We start from the raw sequence: 15,179 nt of genomic DNA, 5'->3' as shown, positions 1-15,179 counted from the left end.
GTTTTAATTCACAATACCATTCTATCATTAATACGGTTGATGTAAAAAAAGATAAAAATTTGAGCCAAACTAAAACATTCATTATCTCCACATTTAGTTTTTTTGAGTTGCGATATACTCTTGCACTCATAGTGCGATATGGTAGAGGTAGATCTGAAGGGCACCATGTTTCTCCCCATATGATAATCTGACGCGCTCGAGTAACTGCAAAAATCCCCGCCTGGGCTCCCCTACCACATTATGTGCAAGCGTGCAAACCTAGACGAAAAGGGCATAAACATAAATGGAGAGTAACTTAGTCACCTCAGGTTCGCAGACGGCATAGTCCTGATAACAGATCGCATTGATCATGCCATCGAAATGTGCGAAAGGCTCTACACAAGTGGGTTTAAAGGTCAACCACTCAACTAATACGTAGAATAGGGCTAACTTGGGCGACTTAGGGAAAGCTAAGAAACGTTTTAAAATCAGCTCTTCCCATCTGCCTAAAGAGAAAGATCAATGTATGCTGCCGGTTCTAACCTATGGTGCGGAAACGCTAACGCTCACTAAGACGTCCGAAAACAAAATTCAAACAACACAGAGGGCAATTGAACGGTCCATGTTCAGTGGAGACTCAGACATGAGGCCTTTCGGAGTAGAGTACGACCACCAACAAGATGGACAGATGACCTGAAGTGGATATGGCAAAATTGGATGCAGGCGGCTAAGGACAGGGATTTGTGGGGTGAACTGAGGGAGACCTACGTCCAGCAGTAGACAAGTATAGGCTGAATATTGATGATTATTTGTATTTCTAATTGTTCATTAGTTTATGCCGAATCATTATCGTTTTAATAAAAACGAATGTCTTACATCCTATTACAGGGTATTTTTAGTTTATCTATTTCTTCTTCTTCTTTAAGTCACGTGCTCAAATGTTAGGCGTGGGTAGCTTCCATGACAATTTGCCTGTATCGTTCTCGATCTGGCGCGACATGTAATAATTGATCTGCTGATAAGCAGGTCTATTGACGAAGGTTTCGGAGCCATGACTACTTCTTCCTACCAATTCTCTATTCCCGTCGATCTTTCCATTGAGTAGTCCATTGAGTTAACTGCAACTGCAGTATCTTGTATCTGCTACCTCTCATTATATGCCCCAGATATTCACGGAATGGGACGTTTCATCGCCGCCGTTTCGATGCAGCCGGTTCATCGCCAGTCCATTTCATCGCCGTCCGTTTCATCGCCGGCCGTTTCATCGCCAGTTAGTCAGTTGATTTTGTATTATGGGAGATGACACGACACGACGTTAAATTCAGTTCAAAACTTATAACAAATAAAAAGATAAAAAATATTATTATATTAATTTACTGTTCTATTTCTACTTCCCCTAAATTTGATACTAAATAAGTATTAGATTTAATTAAAGTAAAAATTTAATTAAATTAAGATTAGTATTAAATTTGTAGTGTTAAATTATATTTTATATTATAAAAGTTTAAAAGTCTATTAAAAGATTTAGGGCCGGTTGTTCGAACGCTAATCAAAAATGATCATTATCAAATATTGAATTACTGTCACCAACTGTCAATGTCAACTTTGTTTGGGTTGCTGAAAACATAATTATGAATTACAATTATAAAATTAGTTAATCAATTATGTTAATAATTTTTATGTTAATTGATTAACTAATCTCATAATTATAATCAATTATGTTTTCAGCAACCCAATCAAAGTTGACATTGACAGTTGGTGACAGTAATTAACTATTTGATAGTGATCATTGTTGATTTGCGTTCGAACAACCGGCTCTAAGTATGGCAACGGGAATGGTCATATCTCGCATTTCCTAGAATTCCTAATTAATACTAAAAATAAATAATAAATGTAACTGTCGAAAATTGGTCGAAAATTCGGAAATATATTAGTTAGCGATTAACTGACTGACGATTAATCGGCCGGCGATGAATCGGCCGGCGATGAATTGGCCGGCGATGAACTGGCGACATCGAAACGGCGGCGATGAACTGGCGGCGATGAAACGTCCTAGACCCAGATAGATATTCAAGTTTTCTCTTTTTTATCATCTTCATTAAGTCACCTTCGCATTGACCTACTCTGTTTAAGACTTCTCTATTTGAAATGCGTTGAACCCATGATATTCTGAGCATTCTACGATATGACCACATATCGAAAGCTTCTAATTTGTTCATCATGTTAACCTTCATGATGCGGGTTTTATATCCATCTAGTAATACAGGCTACACATAACATTTTAGGAACTTGATTCTTAGTTGTAAGTTCAGCTGAGAATTGCTCAGAATAGGTCTGTTTCATAAATGCTCCTCTGGCAATTTCTATACGAGTTTGGATTTCTTCATCCGGATTTATTGTCTCATTTATCTAACTAACATCCTAGGTATTTAAAATGGTTAACTTTGGTTATCGGTTCATTACTGACAATTAGTTGTATAGGGCCGAGGTCTTGTTTACTAACTACAAGTAACTTTGTCTTTGTTGTATTTATGCTAAGTCCGTTATTGGAGCATTCTCTAGTGACTCGATCTATAAGGAATTGAAGATCTTCGATACTCTCAGCCATGATCGTAGTGTTATCTGCATCTCTGATGTTGTTAATAGTTTCTCCCCCGATTCGATCTCCACATTGCCCTTCTTATAAGGTATAATTTATTTTGGCTTATATTAGGAATACTATAATGTTTATACTAGGCCGTACTAGTTTATTCTGAAGTGTCCGTATTAATGTCGGATAAACTAGTTTGGCCTAGGCTAAACTAGTTTATCCTATCGCCTTTAGGACAAACTAATTTGGCCTAGGCCAAACTAGATTATCTTATCGCGTTCAGGAAAAACTAGTTTGGCCTAGGCCAAACTAGTTGGCCGGTAAGTCCTGAAATCGTGTTTGGCCGGTAACTATACATCAAGGCCGCACCTACATTGGATCCGTTTTTCTCCGACCCGATCAGATCAGATCAGATCCGATAGGCGGCACCTACATAGGGCTTTTCATCGATGGTCATTTGTTTCGAGCTTCTGTCACGTGTCACATAATATTAATATATTATCTACGTCGTACGTCTTTGGTTTGTATCATTGGTATATACCAATAACGTATGACGTAGATATATTAATATTATGTGACACATGACAGAAGCTCGAAACAAATGACTGTGAATGAAAAGCCCTATTGGATCCGTATTTCTCCGATCTGATCAGATCCGATATATACCGATTTTCCGGCGAGGGTGCCTACATTGGTTCCGTTAACTTCCGACCACCGACCACCGACAATGAGTTCCAATGAAGATGTGTTAATGTGTTGGCTGTTGTTGAGACGTAGTACCCGTTAGAATTTTATAACCAAAGTGAAATTGACCATACCAATAAAACTATTTACCTAGAGGGACAGAATAGGAAACAATAATTGTTTCCTATTCTGTGCTAGCGGTATTAAATTTTATACCTGTGTAAATAAAGAGATTTTGTAACCATTATATTCAAGACAACATTATAAAATATCTATCTTGTAGAGATACATATTACAAAATTAAATATTAAGATTTGGAAGCTATTTATTTATTGTTGATTTATTTCATGAAATAGTTAAAACAAAAAATTCAATTACTTATATGCAAAAACCGGAATGAAACCAAACACTTCTCGATGAGAATAGGGGAGAAGATACTCCCGACGTCGCGTCGATATCGGATCTGATCGGATCGGAGAAAAACGGATCCAATGTAGGCACCCCCATTTAATACTATGGGTTTATTTTTTATTCCGACATCGGCCGACGTCGGATCTGATCTGATCTGATCGGATCGGATCGGAGAAAAACATTGGATCCACTGTAGGCACCCCCATTTAATACTATGGGTTTATTTTTTATTCCGACGTCGGATCTGATCTGATCGGACAAAAGCGGATCCAATGTAGGTGCGACCTAATAAATCGGTTTGTAGTTGCAACTACAGAAGCACTTGGAGTGAAAAAGAAAAACCTTTTAATTATAGCTAACGTTTCAGTTCAGTAAAGATAAAAACTATGACATAGGTCAAACAGACTCTAATGAGTGGTTATCGATTACTTGAGCATCTCAAAACAAAAATCTACATCGCAGTGATTGTTGCATATTTCCAGGTATTTAAACAAAACTTTACTTACCGTCATTATCATCCACCTTTTCTTGCTGGGTGTAATTACCCATCCCCCGCCACTGCACGTCACAGTCGCAGGTACGGTGAACGGCGCTGCATGCGTTTCTTGCCGCTTTTTCGATTTACAGATTCATATTCCGTAGTACGTCTATCGGCCACCGACTAGGACGCACAACAGCGACCATCACCCATCTCGATGCCAATATCCGTTATATAGTGAATTGTGATAGTTTTATACCGTACCATAGACAATGATGGCTACCCGTTATATTTTGTTTTGTTTGGTGAACGTGTTTGTGTTGGTGCAACAGAGTAAGTGTCACGATTTATTGGTTGATTTAATTTTATCTAAACGTATGATAAGGAGGGTGTTATCTTGCCGGGTTCGGGATTAGAGAGGCGGGATAGGTGATACTGCATGTCGTTTTCTTAGGATGTGACGCGTCTTAGCGTACGATAAAAAGATGATATCATTCTGATTGGATTCGTAATGTTTACAACTGATGGGAGACTACACCCATATTTCTTGACATGTATAGCGATATTATTTTTTATCGCTACCTGTTTTACTTTACACATATGCACCCAAAACATGAAATAATATTATTATTTGTTTTGAATACTTTGTATTTGTTTATTATTATAAACTAGACATTATTTTAGCACACCATTTAAAATAGAAAGTTCCCATTATGTATATATATTTGGGGGTTATTTATTATATGTCCATTAGTAGCCAGTGATTTATAGCCAAAATGATTTTATAACATTTTTTCTGAAACTTTTATGGGAAAATCAATAGACGAAAAAATGTTTTCCACCTACCTCTACTGAAAGTATACTTTTCCGGGCGTGATTGTAGGGAGCAAAGTTGTACTTTTCCTCCCTAGGGAGGAAAATATTTTTCCTCCCTAGGGAGGAAAAGTAAAAGTGACGTCATGGTATTTCATTCATGAAATATAACTTATTGGCGCCCTGTACAATATCTATTTTCTATTACGTAAGTATCTATACATTTTAACGTTTATTTAAAAACATTCTCTATTTTGCAGAATGGTAAAAAACAGTAAATTGTTATTCTGATTTAACAATGTTTACATTAATAATTTGACTTATATTTGACAGTTGACAGTTATATTGTACCTACTTGTCAGTTTTAGTTCTAATAAATTTTGTTGGTTAGTTACATAAATAAATTAAGTAAAAATGAAAAAAGGAGGAAATTATTTGAGGAAGGCGGAAAAACCATATGTATAACATGGGAGTAAAGTGCCTTTTCCTCCCTTGAATGATTACTGCCCTCCGCTACGCGTCGGGCAGTAAACTTCATTCTCGGGAGGAAAAGGAGCACTTTCCTCCCTTGTTATACAAATAGCTATTTCAAGGTTTATACATTGATCTATTTTTTTTTCAATTCTTTTAACTATTAAATAATTCACTATTGAATCAATAGAATCTTAGTAAGTTCTATTAATTATTGGCTACAACCTGGTTAGATTAGTGGAAAAATATAATATTCAAAACTACTTTATGATAAATAATTGAAGATATTTATTTAATAGTCCAGGCCAGATCTGTTTTGAATTGGACATTTTCCAGATGATTCTTTTTTTTTGCTGGTATCACTTTCGGATATTATAGGTACCTTGTATCAATAATCATGATATGTGCCAATCGCAAATCTTGTGCTTAATTTTTTATTTAACAAAATCTAAAAAAAAATCGAAATTTTTTGCTTTTTGCACCAATATTTCCGTCTATAACTCGAGAGATATTATTGCTCCTACAAGAAAAAATTATCGAAAATATATGTTTCATTTTTAAAATAATAACCTAACCAGAAATTGAAAATTTCATGTTTATTAAAAAAAATAGAAATAATTCGGAGAAAAATTGCAAAAAATAGAGTTTTTCCTTTAAATTTTTTCGACCTCTTAGACAAAACATACAGTCTTCATATATTGCGCCTAAAAAAACTTGAATTGTTTTTGCATAAAAATTTTGCAATCCTGGGTCCGCAAAAAAATTAAAATTTGCAAAATTACGCTGGGACCAAAATAATTGAAAAATCAAAATTTTGTTTTTTCAATTTTTTTAATAGCAGCAAATCTCGTGTTATAGACAAAAATATGGGCGCAAAAAGCAAAAAGTTATTGAATTTTTGCAGATTTGAAACACATAAAAAATTAATCCCAATGTTTGCGACTGGCGCGTACAGGGCTGCTTCCATTAGGCAATATAGGCAGTTGCCTAGGGTGGCAAATTATGAGAGGGCGGCAAAAATACTGTACAAAAAATATTTGTATATAAAAATTAAAATCGAATAACATATAATACAATAAGTACATACTACATCCATCAATGGAATATAAGTGGGCGTTCATTTCTAGAAAACAAATTGCATTTTCTCAACACTATTCATTCAAAAAGAACAGAAGTCGTAAATTTAGGGATTATTGGATCGTCGGCAGCACCGCAAAGGCGGCGGGCGCACTTTTCTATAATTTTTTTTAACCTGATCCTTTTGGGTTATTCCTGGTTGAAAATTTGCTATTTTCATTGAAAAATGTTGCCTTTTCGGACGGTTTTTTGCGAAAACCTTAAACATTATGCATCTAAGGAAAAAAACTATATAAAACATTTTTGCAGCTTATGAAAAATCAAAGAGATTCGTTCATCCATAAGTCTTCTAGTGATAACGTAAAAAGAGATATCATAGGTGAAAAGAAATTTTTTTTGTGCATGCTCAAATGGGTGTGTTCAACTTAATAACAGAGAAATGGTCGATTTTAAGGGTATAATGCTATCAATATCTTTTGTAAGTACTGCCTGAAAAGACCTTTAAAACGACCGCACTGTTAAATTTCGATTACATTCAAACTAAGCGAGATATGGTGCAACAAAAAAGGATGACTAATTTATTTTAAGATAAAATGCGAAGTATGTATATTTTAACCCCTCATCCACCAGATTTAAATGCATCGTTTTGCTTCTACAATACCTTTTACTATAGTGTTATTTCTATGCTCAACAAGTTGGACGGGTTTTTGAAAAAAATAAGATCAAATTATAGAGAACATTTTTAATTTTTTTTTAAATGTTCCTTTTTCTCCACGTAACTCGAAAATGATAATGAGATACAGTAATGAAAGAAAAATAAAATTGTTATGTAAAACAAAACCTATATTTTTGTAAGGTATTTTTTTACGTATCTCGTTATCACTTTGGAATTACATGGAGAAAAATGAAGATTTTTAAGAAAATGTAAAAATGCGCTTTATAATTTGATCTTATTCTTTTCAAAAACCATTCATTTTAAACCCGTCTAACTTTTTGAATATAGAAATAACACTATAGTAGAAGGTATTCTAGAAGAAAAACGATGCATTTGAATTCTGGTGGATGAGGAGTTGAACATACTTCTCATTTTTCCTTAAAATACATTAGTCATAAGTTTTTTTGCACCATATCTCGCTTAGTTTGAATGTAACCGACATTTAGCAGTTCTCGTTTTAAAGGTCTTTTCAAGCAATACAAAATGTATCCGTATTGAGCACCGATTTGAGCATGCAGCAAAAAAATCTTTTTTCACCTACCATCTCTTTTTTTATTAAAACTAGAAGATTTATGAAAAAATGAATCTCTCTGATTTTTCATAAACTACAAAAATGTTTTATATAGTTTTTTTCGTTAGATGCACAATTTTTATGGTATTCCCAAAAAACAGTCTCCGAAAAGTGTCATTTTTCAATGAAAATGGCAAATTTTTAACCACGAATAACTCAAAAAGTATTGAGTTTTCAAAAAAATTTATAAAACAGTTATTGCTTAGAATTAGGTTCTCTGGCCACTTCCGGTGTTAGTTTGATAAAAAAAATTCCACCCCAGAGAACGGGTGGGAACCACCCCTAAGTTAAAAGCGTCATAGGTTATAGCGTAGACTTTGTTTCTTGAGCTATTCCCTACTTACAGTGAAAATATCAAGTAAATTTATGCAGTAGGATGGAATTCGGAGCCAAATACCCTCACTGACTCCACTAATAGATACCTACATCATTCATACATGAATGCATTCACTTAAAGGTTCATTTGGATATCACAATAAAATCACCAATCACCAATAATTGACATATTATCTAAATATTGAAAGAAGAGTGGATTGAAAGATATTTCCCTAATTTTGATATTGCTTTGCGCATTATTTGTGCCTCACAGTTGCCAACCGACGTGTCCGCTGAAAGGTCATTTTTGAGAATGTCAAGAATTTAAAATAGTCATGAAAATAATTTCCGATCAAGTATGACGCAAGAACGTCTTAACAATTTGTCGATTTTGTCCATAGAAAGTGACGTAACAAAGACGATAAATTATGACGACATTAAGATGATAATTTTTCCAAAGAAAACTCAAGAAAGAAATCTGATGTGATCGAACTGGAATGACAATTTTTATGTATTCTTATTTAAATAAAAAAATCAGCTTGCAATTTTTTTTCGCAAAAATGGTACATGCTTGAAGAACGGCTACTAGAGAATTGCCTAGGGCGTCAATTGACCTAAACGCGGCCCTGGGCGCATATCGTGATTATTGATACATGGTACATCTTGAAGTGATTCCATCAAAAAATACACATAACACTCCTATGGAAAATGTCCATTAGGGTTTGATTTGTGACAGATCCCACCTATACTAGACTTAAATAATTTACGTAAATGTGGCTTTTGATCTCCTTGTGTATCTCGAATGGCAAATTATATTATTATAGACCCTCGATGCTCATTTGAAAAATTCGACGGAAAATATGAGGCACATCTGCTTTTATAACAGATTTGAATCATATTTTCTTGGAATGCAAAATTAACGAGAGATATATTAGTCCGTTCTTTAACGGTAAAATATTGCAAAATCTCTAAATTTTAAAGAACCGCTTGGATTGACATGAAATTTGGCATACACATAGCTAACAAGTCAAAGAAAAAAAGTGATATTGTGCCGATATGTGCTTTTGCCCTGGGGGTGGTTTTCACCCCCTCTTGGGGGTGAAAAAATATTCGTCCAAAGAAAGTCAGGAAATGGATAAACTGGCTAATTTTAAGTAACTTTTGTTTTATAGAGTTTTTTCACTAAGTCAATACTTTTCGAGTTATTTGGCAGTGAATATGTTTATTTTTTCAACAAAATAACAACGCTTTTAGACGGTTTTTCGCAAATAACTCAAATAGTAAGTATATTGTCGAAAAAACATTCGTAGTAAAAATATAGCCTGTAAAATTTTTTAAAAAATTGTGTATATATCACGTCTCTACACCTAGTAGTAGCAGAGTTATAGCTAATGAAAAATAGGTTCATATTCGTCAAATTCCAAATGGAATACTTTAACGTGAAATAACCAAAAATGAAGCACATTTCGGGGAAAACTCATTACAACTTATTTAAAGTGTTTAAAAAAAATCTTCATTTTTGTTTTATAAAAAAAATTTCTAGCATCAAAATTAAACAAGTTACGCTCAAAATAAAGTTAGTCGCTCTTGGTTTTGGTAAAAAAATCGAGAAAATCACCCCCTAATTAGTATCTTAAATGAACTTAATCGTTAATACGACTTCACAAGTTTCTTGACTCGTGTATATATTGTTTATATGATCTGTAAGTTTCATCGGTTCAAAGTCCTTATTATTGAAAGGGCTGTAGTTAAAAGGGGTTGAACGAGTCACTGATCACGAATGTATGCAAATTTAGAAACACCAAATCTTAATCAATTTTTGTCTAACAGAGAAACAAAAATATATATAATATTCAGAAAAGCAAATCTGACTTTTTTGTTTTTCGAGATTTTTGGTATCTCTAACAATTTTTAAGTTATTTTGAAAAAAAGCATATTTTTCAAAATTTAAATTTTTAAAAATTTTACTTTGAAACCAAATTTTTTAAAAAATAAGCACTTTGAATCGATGAAACTTACAGATCATATAAACACAACATAAGTAAAATCATTTGTGGAGCGGTAATGATTAATTTAATTTTAAGTTGCTAATTAGTGGGTGGTCTTCCCGATTTTTTTTTGCAAAAACAAAAGGGACCAACTTTATTTTGAGCGTAACTTACTTAAATTTAATGCTAGAAACTTTCTGTAAAAACAGAAATAAAGCTTTTTTTAAACACTTTAAAAAAGTTATAATAGACTTTCCCCAAAAAGTGCTTAATTTTTTGGATATTTCACGTCGAAATATTCTATTTGAAATTTGGTGAATATAAATATATTTTTCATTGGCTATAACTTTGGTTCTACGAGATCCAGTGACCTAACGCGTTCACCATCTTTTTTACTTTTTTATAGGCTATATTTTTACTAAGATCATTTTTTTCGGTAAAATACTTACTTTTTGAGTTATTTGCGAAAAACCGTCTAAAAATGTGGTTATTTTGTTGAAAAATGAACATATTCACTTGCAAATAACTCGAAAAGTGTTGACTTGGCGAAAAAGCTCTATAGAACAAAAGTTACTTAAAATTAGTCAGTTTACCCATTTCCGGACTTATTTTGGACATATATTTTTTAACCCCAAGAGGGGGTGAAAGTCGCCCCCAGGGCAAAAGCACACATCGGCACAATATCACTTTTTTTCTTTGACATGTAAGCTATACGTATGCCAAATTTCATGTCAATCCAAGCGGTTCTTTAAAATTTAGAGCAAAAACCGTGAAAGAATAGACTATACAGGATGAGGCAGATAACTGGCCTATTAGAAATATTTCGAGAACTAAAAGCAACAGAATCATGAAAATTGGAATACAGGGGTTTTGAAGAATGATCTATTAAATGAAAATATTTTCATCTCTTTGCAACGTCCGGTTATACCGGAAGTTGCTTATAACTTCGTTTTTTTAAATGGGACACCCTGTATATTTTTACATTTTTGGATTCTCTTCGATGTCTTCTTTCTTAAAATATGAGGATTTGTAATGTTATACAGGGTATTTTAAAAGATAATTACGTTTGTTTATTACATAATTTCGTAGCAAAATTCACACCCTGTAGAATTGTAGTTGTTTGACAACTAAGACTCTACTTACGTTCAAATGATTTTTAATATAGTCTACTATTGTTAAGAATCATTAGTATACCTAAATTTTTAATTTTAGTATACAGGGTTGGTCGAAACTCGGAATGAGTAGTTTCTGAGTTTTCTTAAATGGAACACCCTGTATTTTAGTATTGTAATGAAATTATATTTTATGGTACTTTTTTATTTCTTAAGCATTCCCTATACCTAACTGCTTTAATTTGTGCTTAATTGTTAGTCGCACCAACAATCTTAACTACGTAGCTATTTTGATACCTAAACCATTATTGGTAATTTTAAGGATCGGTCTGGATTAATAATTATTTATTTCTGAAAAATTGTTTGTGATTGAATATTTTCATGGCCAACCTAACAAAATTTTAAGTATTTTTTGTTGCAATTAATGTTTAGCTTGAATCACCAATAACTCACAAATTAAAGCAGTTAGATATAGGGAATACTTATAAAATAAAAAAGTACTATGAAATATCATTTCATTACAATACTAAAATACAGGGTGTTCTATTTAAGAAAACTCAGAAAATATTCATTCCGAGTTTCGACCAACCCTGTATACTAATATTTCAAAATTAGCTATACTAATGATTCTTAACGATAATAGACTATATTAAAAATCACTTGAACGTAAGCAGAGTTTTTAATGTCAAACTATTACAATTCTACAGGGTGTGAATGTTGCTACGAAATTAATAAAAAAACGTAAATATCTTTTAAAATACCCTGTATAATATTACAAAATCTCATATTTTAAGAAAGAAGATATTGAGGAGAATCCAAAAATGTAAAAATATACAGGGTGTCCTATTTAAAAAAACCAAGTTATAAGCAACTTCCGGTATAACCGGAAGTTGCAAAGAGATGAAAATAATTTCATTTAATAGATCATCTCTCAAAACCCCTTCATTCCAATTTTCATGATTCTGTTGCCTTTAGTTCTCGAGATATTTCTAATAGGCCAGTTATCTGCCTCACCCTATATAGACCGCTTATACATAAGAGTTTACAAAAAGCAAAAGTGTGGGAGACTACACCCATATTTCTTGACATGTATGATACATTTTTAGCGATATTATTTTTATCGCTACCTGTTGTACTTTACACATATGCACCCAAAACATGAAATATTATTTGTTTTGAATATTTTGTATTTGTTTATTATTATATACGAGACATTGAAGTTATTTTAGAACACCATTTAAAATAGAAAGTGAGCATTATATTTGACGGCTATTACATGTCCATTAGTAGCAAGTAAAATGCATTTATAACATCTATTCTGAAATTTTATGGGAAATTAATAGAAAAATCAATAGACGAAAAAATGTTTTCAAGGTTTTATACATTGATCTACTTTTTTTTCAATTCTTTTAACAATTAAGTAAATAATTCACTATTGAATCAATCGACTATTATTAAGCCTAGTAAGTTCCAATAATTGGACCCGTCTACAACCTGGTCAGATGAATGTAAAAATAGTTAAAATTGAAACAAATACTTCATGATAAACTGAATATTTACTAGTCAGGCCAGATCTGTTTTGATTTGAACATTTTACATTGGAGTCTATTTTTTTCATGTAATCACTTCAGGATGCACCTTGTATCAATAATAACGATATGTGCCAGTCGCGAACCTTGTGCTTAATTTTTTATTTAACAAAATCTGAAAAAAAAAAATCGAAAATGTTTGCTTTTTGCGCCCATATTTCCGCCTATAACTTGAGAGATATTGCTCGCACAAAAAAATTATAGACAATAAAAGTTTTGTTTTTCAATTTTTCATTATATTTTTGAAAATTTTAATGTTTATTGTTAAAAAAATGGAAATAATTTTTTGCCCCCTTAAACATAACTTCATATTCCGTTAAGAAAAACTTTATAATACTACTAAAATGTGTGCTAAATTTCATTAGAATCGGTTTAATAGTTTTTGCAACTCTGGGCCCGCAAAAAAATTTATTTTGCAAAATTATGCTAGGCCAAATATAAAAGCCCTTTAAATAGTCGAACATTTTTTTACTTGTAAAAAAGGTTCAAGCTTTCAACATGATTTCTATTCTACAAGAGACGTGAGAGAGGTGTTACAATTAGTAAAGGCTGTTTGTAGAATTATTTCCATATTTGAAACAACGATGTGAACCCTTTTATTTCATTTTAAAATTCGTGAAATCCAAACAGTGAGCGAAAAATGTAATCCTTTTTTTACACTTTTTAGATAATTATTGTTTAATTGCGGCTGGCCAAAAATTTCAAATTTTGAAAAATGGCTCGGACTATCAAGGAGCTTGCCCACCCCTGATATAGACCAATTATAATATAACAGTTTACAACAAGCACAAGTGTATTTTCCAATTAGTATAGAGTATGTACTAAGTTTCCATGGAATTGATACTAACTTTCCGATTAACTATTTAAAAGAAATAAATATTGTCGTTTAAATGAAACATGTATAAATATATCAAAACTAATATGTAGATCACGGTAAAAAAACAAACAAAAATCTGTGGCTAAACGGACCTGCTTCCAAGCCATCTATCTTCTCACATACACACAGACACACACGCTCATTTGAAGACAACCAGAGAATGCAAATACGAATTTGCAACTTTCCTAGATATATTTTATGGGAGGGTGCGAGCAAATAATTTTTTATCAGATTAAGCTGTCAGAAGTGTTATCAAAAAAGCAAGTAAGCTCTTCCTGTCAAAGAAACTTATTTGTGGAGACAAGAATTGCATCCCACGGGAATTACTGAACTCACACTATAATTAATTATTCTCTTAAATAATTTTTCATCGGCTGATGTAATACGTAGTTTTTAACAGGTTTTTACATAAATACGAAAATAAAGAACTAACAGTTATTTTCTGCATTTTGACATTCTTTATTCAATTTATGTGTTTGCCTTTCCATCAAATTTTCATCACGAATGTGTTTGATATATCGATTAAGTAACATTAATTTTTGTAAAATAGTTAGCTAAATAGTCATCAATAGGTCTGGATCCCGCGTATGAAAAAAAAGTTGATAATAGCAAGCTGAAAATTTGTTAATAACTTAAGGGTGTCTAGTCGGACAAACTTTGATATATGGGAACACTGGAACAGGGGAAGTTTTAATTGTGGAACAGGTTAAAAATTTGGAACGGTCAGACCACGAAAACGGCTCATGTATTTTGTCCGACAGAACAGACTTAAACTCTTCGAACAGAGATTAAACTCTCATGCAAAAATCAGACTGCTATTTATCACCAAATGGGCGTTTTAATGAGTGGAACATGTAGAATATGTCAAATGACAGGAATTATGACAGGTGATAAATAGCAGTCTGATTTTTGCATGAGAGTTTAATCTCTGTTCGGAGAGTTTAAGTCTGTTCTGTCGGACAAAATAAATGTGCCGTTTTCGTGGTGTGACTGTTCCAAATTTTTAACCTGTTCCATAATTAAAACTGCCCCTGTTCCAGTGTTCCCATATATCAAAGTTTATCCGACTAGACAGCCTTAAGCTATTTTAACAAATTTTCAGCTTGCTATTAATCAACTTTTTTTTCATACGCGGGATCCAGACCTACAACTGATTGTTTACAAATTGAAAGTTATTATTGAATTGAATTGAATTATTGTGTTCTATATAAGTGCGTTCGCGGGTGCCGCGGGTAAATTAGCAGCAAAACGCATGCGCACTTTAAAATGATATAAATAATATCGTTAATAGATAAATATACAAGGTATATTTACCTAGTATAATTTAATAATTAGTTATTAATATTAATTAAAAGTAAATATACCTTGTATATTTATATATTAACGGTATTATTTATATTAAGTGAGGTTAGAAATTGTCGGCGACAATTTGTCAACTGTACCCGCGAACTCAACTAATATCTTCTTTTTCTTCTCATATCCTTTTGCCGTCTCAGGCGTCGGATTGGG

At 32.7% G+C, this 15,179-nt stretch overlaps 1 protein-coding gene across 1 annotated transcript in view; it reads left to right on the top strand.

The window, feature by feature from the left end:
- Positions 1–4,226: 4,226 nt before the first annotated feature.
- LOC114324345 (lachesin) overlaps positions 4,227–15,179 on the top strand; it is a 200,074-nt gene continuing 189,121 nt past the window's right edge. Inside the window, exon 1 of the mRNA XM_050647110.1 lies at positions 4,227–4,475. Coding sequence (XP_050503067.1) covers positions 4,415–4,475 — 61 coding nt within the window. The 5' untranslated portion in view covers positions 4,227–4,414. The remainder of the gene's footprint in view (positions 4,476–15,179) is intronic.

The sequence above is a fragment of the Diabrotica virgifera genome, chromosome 3, assembly GCF_917563875.1.
Source record: "Diabrotica virgifera virgifera chromosome 3, PGI_DIABVI_V3a".
In the NCBI taxonomy this organism is placed as follows: domain Eukaryota; kingdom Metazoa; phylum Arthropoda; class Insecta; order Coleoptera; family Chrysomelidae; genus Diabrotica; species Diabrotica virgifera.
The sequence above is the reverse complement of the archived record's forward strand: the minus strand, read 5'-3'. Positions and strand labels throughout refer to the sequence as shown.